Source organism: Hemiscyllium ocellatum, chromosome 47, assembly GCF_020745735.1.
Source record: "Hemiscyllium ocellatum isolate sHemOce1 chromosome 47, sHemOce1.pat.X.cur, whole genome shotgun sequence".
Taxonomy (NCBI): Eukaryota; Metazoa; Chordata; class Chondrichthyes; order Orectolobiformes; family Hemiscylliidae; genus Hemiscyllium; species Hemiscyllium ocellatum.
Genome location: NC_083447.1, coordinates 8,311,839 through 8,328,902, shown reverse-complemented (window position 1 = coordinate 8,328,902; position 17,064 = coordinate 8,311,839). Strand labels below are relative to the sequence as shown.

The window sequence follows — 17,064 nt, the reverse complement described above, 5'->3', positions numbered from 1 at the left end:
GGTCCAGTGACCATTCCTCATAAACTGTTCAGTCCTGGGGAAGGGTCACTGGACACAAAATGTTAACTCTGATTTCTCTCCACACATGCTGCTAGATCTCCAAAAGGAACGGCTGAATTTGAAACAGTTCATAATAATTTGCAGTGGAAGAGAACCAATTCCATTGTAAAAATGCTATCCCTTACTCCCAAATCCACTGCCGCATCTGCTCCCAGGAGGATTAATTCCACACCTTTTCCAAAGATGCCTACCTTGAAGAAGTTCTCCTCCGTAATAAGTTACAGTGTCCATTTGTCTGCTTTACAGTTGGACAAGAAAACAGAAAGCTGTGGGGAAGTTACAGAGTAAAGCGGATTACCAACAACAAAGCACAGTACCCATTATGTGTCATACAAGGGGAAGGCTGTGGTTAGACCCAACATTGCAAGTGGATTGACTGGATGTTGATATGGAAAGCAGTGATGCAATGGACTTTTCCTATGATAGAGCAAAAATTAAAATAAACCAGACAGGAATCTGAGAACAGATAGCAGCTGGGGCTGTTATCTTACATGACAGGGCAGATAACCTCGAGAATGTAATTGACAGGCTTTCCCCAACAGTTTCACCTCTGTCTAGATTAGATTAGATTACTTACAGTGTGGAAACAGGCCCTTCGGCCCAACAAGCCCACACCGACCCGCCGAAGCGCAACCCATCCATACCCCTACATTTACCCCTTACCTAACGCTACGGGCAATTTAGCATGGCCAATTCACCTGACCCGCACATCTTTGGACTGTGGGAGGAAACCGGAGCACCCGGAGGAAACCCACGCAGACACGGGGAGAACGTGCAAACTCCACACAGTCAGTCGCCTGAGGCGGGAATTGAACCTGGGTCTCAGGCGCTGTGAGACAGCAGTGCTAACCACTGTGCCACCGTGCTGCCCAAAAGTGAGACAAGGTTGGTGTGTAATGTCACCAATGTGCTGGAAGGGTTGGACGAAGGAATAGGACCCTTGTGCAACTTTAGGGAAGAGATTAAAAAGTCCCTTTACCCCAACGGAATTAAAGGAGCCCTCTGTGAAAATTGGACTGTATCACAGAGAGTTCCCATGATAGTTACAGGGATGGCATCTCTCACATTCAACGGAGATCAGTACCAAAACAAATTAAACCGAAAGCATCATAGGTTCAATACTTACAAATCTTATTTCATTGAAAAGTTTAAAAGGTGTTTTTTTTTAATTGCTGTAGGAAGATGGTGTGGAAAAAAACATAGTCTGGCTTGTTCTCATAACACAGATAAACCTGTTTTGGAAGGTTTCCAAACCGAACTCCGAATTCAGAATGAGAATTTTTTGTATATTCATATTTTGAAGGTGGTGTTACAAGGAAGAACTAGAAAACTTTTTTTCTCTTTGAGACAAGAAAAATTCAGACTGTCAGTTTGAAATGATCAGGAGATTTTGACAGTTTTAAACGTGACAGTACGACATGACATCACCTGGTAACTTGGGCCTGTCGATTTTGAGACCAGTAGAGTTAATTCCTTCTACTGACAGTTTTAAATCTTCTCGCACACCTTCTGTCATGAGGAGACATAGAACAATACAGTGCAGAACAGAGACGTGTAATTTTGGACAGGACTAAATTCTGGACTTTATTAACCCATTGGGCGTCTTCCTGAGCCAAAGTGGACTTTGTTTTTGAACAGATTTCAAGAACACAGGGAGTCGTTAGTCTTAGAGCGGCCCGGTGGCTCAGTGGTTCACACTGCTGCCTCAGACTGCCAGGGATCTGGGTTCGATTCCAGTTTCTGGCTGGAACTTCACATTGCCTATGTGGAGTTTGCACATTCTCCCTGTGTCTGTGTGGATTTCCTCCCACAGTCCAAAGCTGTGCAGGTTAGTTGGAATGGCCATGCTTATTTCTCATAGTGTCTGTGGATGTGCAGGCTAGGTGGATTATCAATGGGAAATGCAGGGACAGAGTGGGATGCTCTTTGAAGGATTAATATGGGCTGAATGCCTGGTTCTGCACTGTAGGGGATTCAATGACATGACTGTTATGGAGTCAGAGCCTTTTAAAACAGGGGAACCCTGAACTACCTACAGTCACTGGAATCTCCAACATAAGAATACTGTTTAAAACCACCAAACCTAGATGCAATTGTTTCTGAAACTGGGATTGATAAAATGCCTTGATACAAGTTGCTAGTTCAAGTGTGCAACAGGAAATTCAATTGAATTTTAAAGGGCAAATATATTAAAATCTTTAAATTTTAATTTAAAACACGAGCCAATGGAAACAGTCAAGGTGGTTTTAATTTGGATCAGGTATTAATGGGTTGGATTGTTCAGGAAGAAATTAAATGACCACTAATGGAAACTGCCAGCTTAACACCACTGCTGCAGCTGGGGAAGTACTTAGGACGGCAATACAGCACATAATGTCAGATTTAGAATAATATCAGGGACTTTCCCCACCTAGAGGGACTTTCTCTCATCACACAAGGGGTTCACGAGATGGGGGACTTAGGCACAAAGATAGAACTCCAAGTGGCAGCCTTCACCCAGGACAACTCTGACGTGAAGACAAGGCACCAAGACTCGTCTGTTGAATATGCCTAATGTAGTTTAAGTTAATAGATCCATTCATTATGGCGGCATGGTGGCACAGTGGTTAGCACTGCTGCCTCACAGTGCCAGGGACCTGGGTTCAATTCCTGCCTCAGGCGACTGACTGTGTGGAGTTTGCACATTCTCCCCATGTCTGCGTGGGTTTCCTCTGGGTGCTCCGGTTTCTTCCCACGGTCACAAAGATGTGCAGGTCAGGTGAATTGGCCATGCTAAATTGCCCATAGTGTTAGGTAAGGGGTATATGTAGGGGTATGGGTGGGTTGCGCTTCGGCGGGTCAGTGTGGACTTGTTGGGCCGAAGGGCCTGTTTCCACACTGTAAGTAATCTAATCTAAGTAAGTAATCTAATCCAAGTAATTAGTTTGCATAAATCTAAAGTTGAATAAGCTAATAAATTTGTTTTATATTGAAGCCCACATATCTTCTTGTATTCATCTTAATCAGACCTTGAAGAATCCATTAGGCACTTTCAGGCTAACCATACACCCCTTCGTGATGTTTATCCCAGACTTTGCTTGTGAACAGAATCCTGGAGATTAATCTTTGATTCCTGGAGGCATCAGGGCAAACTTGGAAGTTTGGCAACCCGGTGTACCCAAAACTGTTGCAGATGAAAATGATCCCTACTGGAAAATGCAGGAAGACAGAATTGAGTGAGGCTGCATTCTGCAAGCACTCACTTCTCAGGGCATTGCACAGAGAATGGGTATGAATACTGGAACCACACACTGCGTGGAAAGTTGGAATGAATTCCAGACAGCTATCTTATTCCACCATTCGAATGACAACTATAGTGGCTGCCTCAGTCATTTCTCCTCATCTCAACCAAACCCTTCAAATATAATCTCCTTCTGTCACACAGAGAAACCACAGACTTTTCCTCTTGGTGGTTGCATTTGCAGTCTTTAGAGATTAAAATGGCAACCACATGGAATTTATCTGCTGGAGTATGGCTGTTCATCTGCTGCTAGCAGTCGTAAAGGGGGAGGTCGGAATGAATTATTTTAAAATTTTTTCCTCACTGAATTTGCCTTCAACAAAGTCTGCTTCAGGCAGCCCCGCCCTCCTAACCTGCAACCTTCTTCCTGACCTCTCCGCCCCCACCCCACTCCGGCCTATCACCCTCACCTTGACCTCCTTCCACCTATCGCATCTCCATCGCCCCTCCTCCAAGTCCCTCCTCCCTACCTTTTATCTTAGCCTGCTTGGCACACTCTCCTCATTCCTAATGAAGGGCTTATGCCCGAAACGTCGAATTTCCTATTCCTTGGATGCTGCCTGACCTGCTGTGCTTTAACCAGCAACACATTTTCAACTGTGATCTCCAGCATCTACAGACCTCACTTTTTACCCTTCAGGCAGCCTGTGTCAGCCTCAAATGCCACGGGATCTTTTAAGACCAGTGACCAAGAAGGCATGTTTCCTTCCTTTCTATCTTCTGACCTAGTTGGAGCCTAGAAGCCAGGTGTGAACCTTTCTCAACAATATCCATTTTATGGAAATGAGACAAGGATTCATCTTCATTGTGTGCACATACATTGAACTCTTCCTGTAACTCTGCCACACCTTTCCTACATTGCACAGGGAAAGCACGTTGCTCAGACAAAGAACGATGGACCTCACGGTAATACGTGCGAAAATGTCGGGTGTGTGTGTGTGTGTGTGTGTGTGTGTGCGCATGGCAGGCCCTTAGAATGAGGATGATGTTAGTCGTAGTAACAATCTGCACACGGGGAGGCTGTTGTGTAGCAGCTTCTACATGGTTCTGTCCAACTAGATAACTCTTTGGCTGTCTGCTACTGGTGTGTCACAAAGTTCTATCAACTGATTATTAAGCTGTTTGGCTACGTCATTAGACACTTTCCATGACCATCAAGTCTCGAGGTGGGTATTGGACCAGGGCCTTCTGGTAAACAGGTAGGGATGCTATCCTCTGCACCACAAGACTTCCTGTTGGATATGCTACTGGGTGGGTATTCCAGACGCTTGGATTTATTCAAGGCTCCAGAGGTGAATCCTCAGCACAGCAGATTTAAACTTGAATTTGGTTTAAAGAACAGTAAATCTGAAAATAAAAACTGGTGTCGGTAATATTGACCTTAAAATCCTAAAGGTTCACTGACATCCTTTAGGAAAGGAAACCCATTGTGCTTTTAGCATTTGTAAACTTTAGAAATTGAAATGGCAACCACATGAGATTTATCTGTGCCTGGTCATCTAATGTTAGTGGTCTTTAAGGGGGAGATCCAAGTTAATTATTTTTAAACTTCTTTTCCCCTCTGAATTTTGCCTTCACCAAAGTCAGCTTCAGGCACTGTTTCCTTGTTTGCACTGTACAGAGACTATGCAATATCAAAAGGTTCACACTCTGGTCCACGCGTGATCACAATTCCTCTGCAATGGGTGATTCTTCACTCTCCTGTGAAGTGGCCCAGGGGCCAATCAGATGCATGACTTGCTTCTGATGTAGATTGAGACCAAAAACGCAGGTTCAATCCCCACACTGGCTCAGGTGATCATATAAACTCCCCCTTTCTCAACCTCATCCAAGGCATGGTGACCCTCAGGTTAAACCACCACCGGTTGTGTCTCTCTCTAATGAGAGAGCAGCCCTATGGCTGTCAGGAATAATGGCTACTTTATGAAGTGACCCAACATGCCCCTCAGTTAAATAGCCATGGTGCTTTGCATGGATGGTTATCTCCTAACTATAAGTTAATCTTAAATAAATCATAGCTTCAAAGATATGAAAATCTCAACACTAATGTTATGTTTGTGATTTTCTTTCATTCATCTGTGCAATGTGGACATTTCTGGCTGGGCCAGCACTTATTGCCCATACCTAGTAGTCCTTGAGAAGGTATGGTGAGCTTTGATGATGGGCTAAGGAGTTAAGCTTCACATCTTTAAAACTTACCAGGTGCGAACAGCACACAGAGAAATACGTGGTAAATAAAACTGGGTGGTCGACGGTTTCACAACTTTGTTATTGGAATCATGAAAAGTTGCATGCACCTAGCTAGGAGGAGAAAGTGAGGTCTGCAGATGCTGGAGATCAGAGCTGAAAATGTGTTGCTGGAAAAGCGCAGCAGGTCAGGCAGCATCCAAGGAACAGGAGATTTGACGTTTCGGCCCTTCTTCAGGAATCACCTAGCTAGCCCTGTTTCACAGGCCTCAGATGCTGAGAACCTGGGTTATTGATGGCCATCGACTGAGGAATGTTCAATGTACGAGGTAGCCTAGTGGAAAGTTGGCAGGCAAAGTCCAGAAGGGCCAGGGCGTGGCAGATGGAGTTTAGAGAAATGTGAGATGTTGCATTTTGGTAAGGTGAATCAGGGCAGGACTTATACACTTAACGGTAAGGTCCTGTAAAGTGTTGCCAAACAAAGAGACCTTAGAATGCAGGTTCATAGTTCCTTGAAAGTGGAGCCACATGTTTACAGGTGTTTGGTCTGCTTGCTTTTATTTGTCAGTGCATTAAGAATAGGAGTCGGATGATCATGTTGCAGCTGTACAAGTATTTGGTTAGGCCACTTTTGGAATACTGCCTTCGATTCTGGTCTCCCTGCTATAGGAAAGATGTTGCTAAACTTGAAAGGGTGCAGAAAACATTGACGATGATATTGCCAGACTTGAAAGGTTTGAACTGTAAGGAGATTCTGAATAGGCTGGGGCTATTTTCCCTGGATTGTCAGAGGCTGAGGGGTAACCTTTATAGAGATTTATAAAATCATGAGGAGCATGGATAGGGTGAAATAACTAAGGTTTTTTATCCCCAGGATAGGGGATTCCAAAACTAGAGGATATCTGATCGACGTGAATAAGTTGGACAGAAGGGTCTGTTTCTGTGCTGTACAAATCTATGACTCTAAAAGAATGGAAGAGACTCCTGCCCTAGTGTCTGCGTTCTTCCACTCAATGAATCATTGAGTGCAGGCACCTTCTTTAACTTAGCAGCTACCAGTGTACCCTGGTCCCATTCCAACCAAAACCCACTGAAGCAGATAAGTACAAACACAAGCTGTTCAAATAGATCTCAATAATTTAATATAGAAGTTTTTAACAGCTGCAACAATAAATAGAAACCATAATAACCATTATTAACATGTTGCCAAACAATGTCAATGTGCAACTTTATTTTCTCGACCCTCCAAATGGCAAATCAATTAGGAAACTTGAATTTCCCAACGCTGAGGTTGACAGTGGAACAATAGAAATGGTCTCCACTGCAGAGCAGCAGTAACATGTGCCAGAAAGATCAGCACAGCAGCACGCACTCTCACTCAACTCCCTGCCTTCGTAATTTCTACTTCCTCCATGCAACATTCTTTAATTGAGAAACATCAACAATACACAGTGCGAATGCCCTCAGTGAAGCTGCCATTGCTGCTCTGTGAGTGTGGAGTGCACCTGTCAGAACTACTGCTGGATTTGGATCAGTGATTTGGGGCGTCAGTCTAGCAAAGCCCTGCCGTACAAAAACAAATGGCACAAAACACATGCGTAAACCTCATTGTGATTACCTGTAAAAGGTCACTGTTGCAACCGGAAGTCGCCATGACAATTTAGCTCAGCATGCTCACTCCCGCCTCTGGGTCGGATATCCTACCCTAGGACTTCAATGTGTGATTTTACACTGTCGGAGGATATTGCCCTGTAGCACAATTTTTTGGAAGAAATCAGAGTGGACATTTTTACGTGTTCCAGCTGATATTCCTCCTCATTCTCAACCAGAAAAGAACAATTGTCTGGCCAGTCACCTCACTGGCCACTCCGTACACAACAATTGTTCCATCTTTAGCTACATAAATGACTGCACTTCTGAGTAACTACTAGTACATGAGGGCATTTGAGATGATTCTAAATAAAAACAATAAGTAGTTTTATACTGAATCATAGAGATGAATACGTCCCTTTGAAATAATCAGATGGTTAGATTTTATGCTTTTTGGTGGATATGAATTGGCTGAGTTGACAAGTTAGGAGTGAGGATTCAAGGGGCAAAATGTGTTTCATTGACTCTTTCTTTGTGTTTCAGTACCTGAAGAGAGCCCAGTCTCCCAGTGTTACCTCATCCTGGTCTCCCTGGGGGTCCTGCCTGAAAACCAGCTCTGGGACAGGCCAGGAACATCACCATCACGATACTACAATCAGGATAAGAGTCACAGTGAGCCAACCCTGTGTTCACAGAGTGTTCCTGTCATGTGCAACTACACTGCCATAAATGAACTGACAGATCGCTGCGTGAGATTGTTCAGCTGAGAAATAGTCTGCAGGGCTTTCAGGATGGACTGGGGTGGAGTATGTTACAACGAGCAATGTGAGCTGACAGCAAGAGATTCATACACTCGCTGTCAACTGCACTTTTGTAAAATAAAAAGTACCTTGAATTATGGTTAGCACTCCAAGTGGAATATAAATTACCTTCACTGTGTACATTTTACAGGCCGAGTTAAGCTTATGAGTTATATGCAAACTGATTCATCTGTAGAATACTTTAGTGATGTACTTTTTAAGAATCAGTTCTCAATTATGATATTGGCATAAAACAGAAAAATGTTTACTTTTCGTTCCAAATGCTGTGCTGGTTAGGATGATGACTAGGATTCTTTTTTTAAACTTAGGGCACTCAGAGCCAGAACCAAACATTCCTCGGTCAAGTAAAGCATGATTAGACTCTGAGTAAAAATCCCTGACCCACTGCACAATCTTAGATCGGACCTAAATGCCAATTAAATTTGGTTCCAGTCTGCTTCAATAACACAACACAGCCCCAACCTCCGAGACGTTACCCATTACTGATATTAGCTTCCCCTTTCTCCGTGAGATTACAACTGGTTGCCAATACTGTTGACAATACCCACAAGGAAATGGGGGTGGGGGTGATGGTCTGTGCAGCAGAATACCCAAAACCCACTTCACAGTGGACTTACATTCCAGGGTTGAAAGGGTAAAAATAATTTCAAGAAGCTGACATCTTTGCCTGTCATATAAGGAGACCTCAAACAGAGTTGTTTTTTGTGGCCGACTGGAAGTCGAGCTGCCTCAGAGTACAGAAGGCTGTGTGATAAAGGCGTGAGAACTCTGCAAATGACTGTACCCTCAGGGTCACACCAGCAGCTCACCTGTAACACAAAGGTGAGCCAAGCCTGACAGGCAGTGTTGGTGTACTTTCATCCAGACTAAAAAACGATCTGCCGGCTATGAACGATAACTGCATCACATTCAAAAGCAGCTGGAAGGTGTATTGTTGCAGCAGTGTTATCTCACTGAGCATACCATTGTCCACCTGAACCTGAGCTCCAATGTCCATATGTTCTCTCAGTGCTGCTATTCAGTATTAACTATTGACGAAATTTTCTGTTCCACAATTCTCCACGTCTTAAAAAAGACGCAATGATTTCCCGGATTTTAAACTTGTCTTGGTGATCCAAGACATTATTGAGTTTGCTGAACTTGCAAGTCTATGAGATCTTCCCACCTCCAGCAACGCCTTCAAGGTGAATGATGTTCTCATGTGGCTCAGGTCAGATGGCCCCCTCCTGTTCTGGAACAGCAATGTGTTTGCATCTATTTTTCAGTGTGTATGTGTGTCTTAGAATAAGAAGGTGTCTTACAGGAGATGGAGGGGTTTGGGCATCTGCACCTCCTCCCTCTCTTCACTCGATGAGCTGTCCAGCCTCACGATGCGGTTATTCATTTTGCTGAACTCACGGGCCTTAATGCTATCAATGAAAGAGAAAAGCACATTCAGTATTTGCTAAAGGTCACAACTCTCGACCCTCCTACTTAATCAGGTCAACCTTTGAGTGCAGACAATTGGAAAAGAACATTTACCTCCCAGGTCACCAAAACAAGCTGATCAATTGAATCCATTTCGAACCACACTATTTGCTGTGCTGACTTCCCTCGCACTCCCCACACTATAGCCTGGCAGACACGTTAAACGTGGAATACAGCTGGCTTAAAGTGTTACTCAAGGGACTGTTTCAAACTTGCAGATCTTATTCAAGACAATTTAAATGACGTCTTTGCTTCGTAAATCTCCTCTCAAGAGTCAGAATCGTTTGAGATTTATTGCACAAAAGAAAGTTATTGGATCACTCATGTTTACATGGGCTGAACATGAGTTATCCAACCTAATCTCAGTTTCTAGGTCTTGGTTAGTAATCCTGTTGGTTACACAAGTAACCATGTACAAGTGATCTACACAGTGGCTCAGTGGTAACAACTGCTGCATCACAGTGCCAGGGCCCCAGGTTCAATTCCAACCTCAGGCAACTGTCTCTGTGAAGTTTGCAAATTCTGCCCGTGTCTGCGTGCGTTTCCTCCGGGTGTTCCAGTTTCCTCCCACAATCCAAAAATGTGCAGGTCAGGGTGGATTGGCCATGCTAAATTGCCCATAGTGTTGGATGCATTTGTCAGAGGAAATTGGGTCTGGGTGGGTTACTCTGCGGAGGGTTACTCTGCACCTATGAGGCTAAATGGCCTGTTTCTACACTGTAGGGAATCTAACCTAATCTAAAATGTAATAAGAGGTTTGCCTCTACCAACTTTTCAATTAATGAGTTCCAGATCCTAAACTTTTCCTCAACTACCCTTTAAACATTTTACCAACTACTTTGAATCAATGCTCCCTGGTTGCTGAATTCTCCAATGAATGGAACTAGACTGTTCCTATCGCTCTATCTAGGCTGCTCGTAATTTTGTATACCAGAATTCAATCCCTCTGTTCCAAGGCAACAACTCCAGCCTATTCAATCTCTCCACATAGGTCAAATTTTCCAATTCTGCCAAAAACCTTGTAAATCCACTCTGTGCCAATAAAAATGTTAATTATGCAATTCAACGACCTAAATTAGATTGGGACTAAAGTTAATTTCAAAACTTGTAATCATTGGAATCCCTGCAGTGTGGAAGCAGATGATTTGGCCTATTGAGTCCATACCGATCCTCTGAACAAGATCCCACCCAGACCCACTCCCTACCGTAATCCGGCATTTCCTAGGCTGATACAACCTACACATCCCTGGTCATAATGGGCAATTTAGCATGACCAATCCACCTAACCGAAGCACACATCTTTGGACTGTGGGAGGAAACCAGAGCCCCTGGAGGATGTAGACACAGTGAAAATGTGCAAACTCCACCCAGACAATTGCCCGAGTGTGGAGTTGAACCCAGGTCCCGGATACTGTTGGCAGCAGTGCTAACCACTGAGCCACTGTGCCACCCAGTAATTCAATGTGTTTGCTTTTTTTAGGTGGGGTTGCAGTTCCCTAACATGGTATTTCCTATACAACCTGTTGAGAGATGTTATTACACCCTCCTGGAGTAGGTGGGACTTGAATCTGGGCCTCTGCTCGAAGGCAGGACATTGGATAGTGGCACAAGAGCCCTCTTCATCCTGGGAACCAGCTTACTGAACCTTCTTCAGACTGCTTTTGATGCAACTATTTCCTTCCTGAAATAAGGTACCCTTGGTCCATTAGTATGTCTCAATAAGCCCAATCCTAAACTTCCCATTTGCTTCATCCAACTTTAACCCACAGAGTAGGGTTTGTTAATACGGTTTGTCATGTTTTCTTTGACTGACTGGAGAGCTCCCCTGTGGCTTTTTCACCATCTTACCAGTACGGCTGCCGTTCATTTTTTGACATGGTGCGCCATACGTGAGCCAGGGCTTTGGTAGCAACTGTAGAAGCAGTCCCAGGATGATCACTGTGGAGACACGAGGAGTTTTGACCAATCACTCAGAGTTAAGTATAAACAATAGGGACTGCATTTTGCATACACACAATGTTTTTCCCTCAAACATTTCCTCCACCTTGGGCCCCCCTGTAAAATTAAATCTCAACGCTTTTTGCCCTGTACTAACTCATTTCTTCCCAGGGCTCGGAAGCATGGGCCTTGCAGCTCCTCTTCCACGAGAATCAGCAACAACTTGAACTATTTATAGCATGATTAAAAGTAATAAAATGTCCCTAAAAAACAGTAAAGAAGCGAAGGCTGGAGAGTGAAGGAGCCAAGGTTGGAGAGTGAAGGAGGTAAGGCTGGAGAGTGAAGGAGGTAAGGCTGGAGAGTGAAGCAGGTAAGGCTGGAGAGTGAAGCAGGTAAGGCTGGAGAGTGAAGGAGGTAAGGCTGGAGAGTGAAGCAGGTAAGGCTGGAGAGTGAAGGAGGTAAGGCTGGAGAGTGAAGGAGGTAAGATTGGAGAGTGAGGAGCGAAGGTTGGAGAGTGAAGGAAGTAAGATTGGAGAGTGAGGAGCGAAGGTTGGAGAGTGAAGGAGGTAAGGCTGGAGAGTGAAGGAGGTAAGGCTAGAGAGTGAAGGAAGTAAGATTGGAGAGTGAGGAGCGAAGGTTGGAGAGTGAAGGAGGTAAGGCTGGAGAGTGAAGGAGGTAAGATTGGAGAGTGAGGAGCGAAGATTGGAGAGTGAAGGAGCTAAGGTTGGAGAGTGAGCAGCTAAGGTTGGAGAGTGAAGGAGATAGGATTGGAGAGTGAAGGAGCGAAGGCTGGAGAGTGAAGGAGCGAAGGCTGGAGAGTGAAGGAGGTAAGGCTGGAGAGTGAAGGAAGTAAGATTGGAGAGTGAGGAACGAAGGTTGGAGAGAGAAGGAGATAGGATTGGAGAGTGAAGGAGCGAAGGCTGGAGAGTGAAGGAGCGAAGGCTGGAGAGTGAAGGAGGTAAGGCTGGAGAGTGAAGGAAGTAAGATTGGAGAGTGAGGAACGAAGGTTGGAGAGAGAAGGAGATAAGGCTGGAGAGTGAAGGAGCAAAGGTTGGAGAGTGAAGGAGATAAGGTTGGAGAGTGAAGAAGATAAGGCTGCAGAGTGAAGGGGCTAATGCTGCAGAGTGAAGGAGCTAGTGTTGGTGAGGGATACACAAAGATGTGGTCTAAGAGCCAGGCCTGGAATTTAGAGATGGAGACATACAGAGAGGAGATAGAAAGTTGTGGGGGGCCGAGCTGGGAATTTATGTTGCAGACATTTCGTCCCCTGTCTAGGTGACATCCTCAGTACATGGCAGCCTCCTTTGAAGCGCTTCTGTGATGTTTCCTCCGGCATTTATAGTGATTTGTACCTGCCGTTTCCGTTTGTCAGTTCCAGCTGTCCGCTGCAGTGGCCGGTATATTGGGTCCAGGTCGATGTACTTATTGATTGAATCTGTGGATGAGTGCCATGCCTCTAGGAATTCCCTGGCTGTTCTCTCTTTGGCTTGTCCTATAATAGTAGTGTTGTCCCAGTCAAATTCATGTTGCTTGTCATCTGCGTGTGTGGCTACTAAGGATAGCTGGTCGTGTCGTTTCGTGGCTAGTTGGTGTTCATGGATGTGGATTGTTAGGACAAACGGAGGAAACATCACAGAAGCGCTTCACAGGAGGCTCCCAAGCACTGAGGATGTCACCCAGACAGGGGACGAAATGTCTGCAACACAAATTCCCAGCTCGGCGAACAGAACCACAACAACGAGCACCTGAGCTACAAATCTTCTCCCAAACTTTGAGGAGGTAGAAAAGCAGTGAGGTTTTCTGAATATGTTTTCTGAAGTGCAGGACGGGGGTAAATGAAGACATTAGACTTGGTCGTTAAGTATATCCAAGGCTGAGATAGAGAGATTTTTAATCAGGAAGGGAATCAAGGGTTATGGAGAAAAGACCGGAAAGTGGAGTTGACAATTATTAGATCAGCTATGATCTCACAGAATGGTGGGGCAGACTGGATGTGCTGACTGACCTACATCTGCTCTGCATCTTGTGACATCACATGCTCTCTCCCTCTCTCTCTGATGGACTATATCACACGTTCTCTCCCTCTCTCTCTGATGGACTATATCGTACGCTCTCTCCCCCCCTCTCTGATGGACTATATCACATGCTCTTTCCCTCTCTCTCTGATGTACTATATCACACGCTCTTTCCCTCTCTCTCTGATGTACTATATCGCACGCTCTCTCCCCCCCTCTCTGATGGACTATATCACATGCTCTCTCCCTCTCTCTCTGATGGACTACATCACACGCTCTTTCCCTCTCTCTCTGATGTACTATATCACACGTTCTCTCCCCTTCTCTCTGATGGACTATATCGTACGCTCTTTCCCCCCCTCTCTGATGGACTATATCACATGCTCTCTCCCCCTCTCTCTCTGATGGACTATATCACACGCTCTTTCCCTCTCTCTCTGATGTACTATATCACACGTTTTCTCTCTCTCTCTCTCTGATGGACGATATCACACACGCTCTCTCCCCCTTTCTCTGATGGACTGTATCACACGCTCTCTCCCCCTCTTTCTGATGGACTATATCACACGCGGTCTCCCCCTCAATCTGATGGACTATATCACACGCTCTCTCCCCCTTTCACTGATGGACGATATCAAACGCTCTCTCCCCCTCTCTGATGGACTATATCACACACTCTCTCCCTCTCTCTCTGATGGACTATATCACACGCTCTCTCCCCCTCTCTCTGATGGATTATATCACACGCTCTCTCCCTCTCTCTCTGATGGACTATATCACACGCTGTCTCCCTCTCGCTCTCTGATGGACGATATCACACGCTCTCTCTCTCTCTCTCTCTCTGATGGACGATATCACACGCTCTCTCTCTCTCTCTCTCTCTGATGGACTATAACACATATTCTCTCTCTCTAATGGACTGTACCACACTCCCTCCCTCTCTCTGACAGACCGTATTACACACTCCCTCTCTTTGATGGGACTGTATTACACACTCCCTCTCTCTCTGTTGGAGTGTATCACACACTCCCTCTTTCTGTTGAACTATGCCCCACTCTCTCTCTCTTTCTGACAGACTGTATCACACTCCATCCCTCTCTCCCATGGATTAGACCACACTCTCCCTCTTTCTGACAGACTGTATCACACGCTCCCTATCTCTAATGGACTATACCACACTCTCTCCCTCTTTCTGATGGACTTTATCACACACTCTCTCCCTTGCTCTGATGGACTATACCACACACACACACACACACACAGTCTCTATCTGATGGTCTGTATCACATTCTCATTCTCTCTGATGGACAGCTACCTGATGTATAGCCTCCTGTTAATACGACAGAACATGATGAAACCATTGACACATTTCTTCTTGAGTTGGAGCGCGCAGCATCTCTTCCTACGTATCTTGCCACGCTTCTGTTTGCTTAACGCAGTTTGCTGTAAAATCTTTCCTCTGCAGTACGGTGTCCAGGTGGTGTCATTGTCCTCTCTGTCATCACTTGAGGACAGCCAACGTTCGCTTTCATCACTGTCCTGGAGGTGACAGTCAGGGAGTCAACTAGCTACACTCCACAGCACAAGTCTAGTTTCAAAAGACGAGAAGTGAGGATTTGCTAAACCTCTGTACAGTTACATGGGGGAATGCGAGACTTTCACAAAGCACACATTCAGGCTGAGCAGGAGCACTGTGTATAATTCCAGACAATTCACTTTAGGAAGTAAGGGAAAGCATTGGAGAGGAAATTTACTATCGGTGAGGAGGAACTTCAAATCTGTGGAGAGACTAGAGAAAATAGAACTGTTCTTTTACAGCAGAGAAATTTAAGAGGAGATGACACAGAGATGCTTAAAAAATTGAATAATTTTGATGAGATAAGGGAAAATCTCTTTCTACAATGGCAGGAGAATCAACCTCAAGAGGACACAATTTTAGATAAAAGCAGAGAAGAGTGATGAGGTGCCATTTAATTTTTCATGCAGCAAATGGGAAGATTTGGAATGCATTGCCTGGAAGATTGGTGGAAGCAGACTCAATGGCAACTTTCAAAAGGAATGTGGATATTTGCATGAAAATAAAATTTAAAAGTCAGCGCTCTTGGGAAAACATGAGACAATGTGCACAGGCTCTTTCACTGACCTTCTTCTGTGCTGAAACATTCTGCAGGTGGAATTTACCCCCCCCCGCCTCTGGAAATGGCAAATAGCAAAAATAACTGGGCAAGTAAGCCCTGGAGAGAAACTCATCCTCTTCTCAGTTCTCACCCGCAATTAAGTGCTGGGTGGAAAGGTCCATGGATGGGTCTCTTGACTTGCCAAGAACTCAAGAGGCCAATTAATATCTCAAGGTCCTCAACTCACCACTTGCCGATCAGCTGCCTCTCTGATAGCGGGAAGGGTGGTTAGTTTCCTGACTGGGTCACCTGCATACTGAGTTAGCAGAGGTGAGGCAACCAGATGTCTGCCTAGTAGGCAAGTGTGGCTTCCGAAAGCCAGTCCCCTACCCACAACAAAGAAGAAAATAATAAGAATTTTGTTCTCACCGCTGGATGTAGGCACGACCAATGGACTTCAGGACCCAGAAGCTGCTAGCCTCTCACCGGGTGGCAATCGCTCGCTTGGTAGCACTTAACAATCTGAATACTGGGCAATCTAGTGAGTTATCTCACCAGTGGAAGCAAAGTGTTCATCACCATCTCACCCCCACAGTAAGAAAAGTTATTAGATAGTTATGCCCAATAATTCCAAGGCTGAGTGGCTTGCACTGCTGCCTCACAGCGCCAGGGACCCGGGTTTGATTCCAGCGTAAGGCAATTGCCTGTCTGGAGTTTGCACATTCTCTCCGCCTCTGCGTGGGTTTCCTCTGGGTGCTCCGGTTTCCTCCCTCAATCCAAAGATGTGTAGGTTACGATGGATTGGCCATGGTAAACTGGCCCCACAGTGACCAGGGATGTACAGGCTAGGTGGGTTAGTCATGGGAGATTCAGGGTCAAAGGGAGAGGGAAAGGGGGTGGGTCTGGGTAGGATACTCTTTGGTAGGTTGGTGTACACTCGATGGACCACTGTAGGGATTCAATGATTGTCACAGGCAGTGTCTTCCATTCTGTCTCCAAATCATAATCAAGAGCACTTTCCCAGTATTTGAGCCAATCAAGACTTAACAGGACAGGGCTATATTCAGTGGATAACCGTCTAAAGGGGTAAGATCGAAAGGTTTGGGAGTTTGATCAGGAAGATATGGAAAGATTTTTCTCTGTAAAGCAGGAACTAGAGGGCATGAGTTAACTGCAATGGGCTGACTGTGCCCATGTTGCTCTGAAAAGATTCTCTGATTATATTACTGAAAAAGGGGTGTTTAGAATGTGTCTTATTTCATGCAAAGAGTTACTGACTCTGAAACTATTTACTGTGTTTAGCTGCTGAGGCTGAGTCAAACTTGACATTTAAGATAAAGGTATTGAAGGAAACAGAGAAAGACTGAGAAATGAGAATGAAAAAGGTGACTCTAATGTGGTGTTGTCACAGGCCTAACCACTATTATCTCAATGACCTTGATCTAAGCTAAATGTTCTAAACAGTTTGCAAGGAGTCACTTGTGGTTCACAGAATTGTTACAGCACAGAAGGCAAATATTCAGCCTATATGAGTCTGCACTGGCTCTCTGAAAAAGCGTTATATTTGCTTGAAATTCTTTTTTTCTCCC

At 44.9% G+C, this 17,064-nt stretch overlaps 1 protein-coding gene across 1 annotated transcript; it reads right to left on the bottom strand.

Moving 5' to 3' along the window:
- Positions 1 to 9,200: 9,200 nt before the first annotated feature.
- On the bottom strand, positions 9,201 to 14,726 carry LOC132836551 (meiosis initiator protein-like). Its single transcript, XM_060855892.1, has 3 exons — positions 14,674 to 14,726; positions 11,254 to 11,343; positions 9,201 to 9,347 (listed from the first exon to the last, which is right to left on the bottom strand). Exons 1-3 carry the CDS (start codon positions 14,706 to 14,708, stop codon positions 9,236 to 9,238), a joined length of 237 nt encoding a protein of 78 aa, XP_060711875.1. The 5' UTR covers positions 14,709 to 14,726; the 3' UTR covers positions 9,201 to 9,235.
- Positions 14,727 to 17,064: the final 2,338 nt, after the last annotated feature.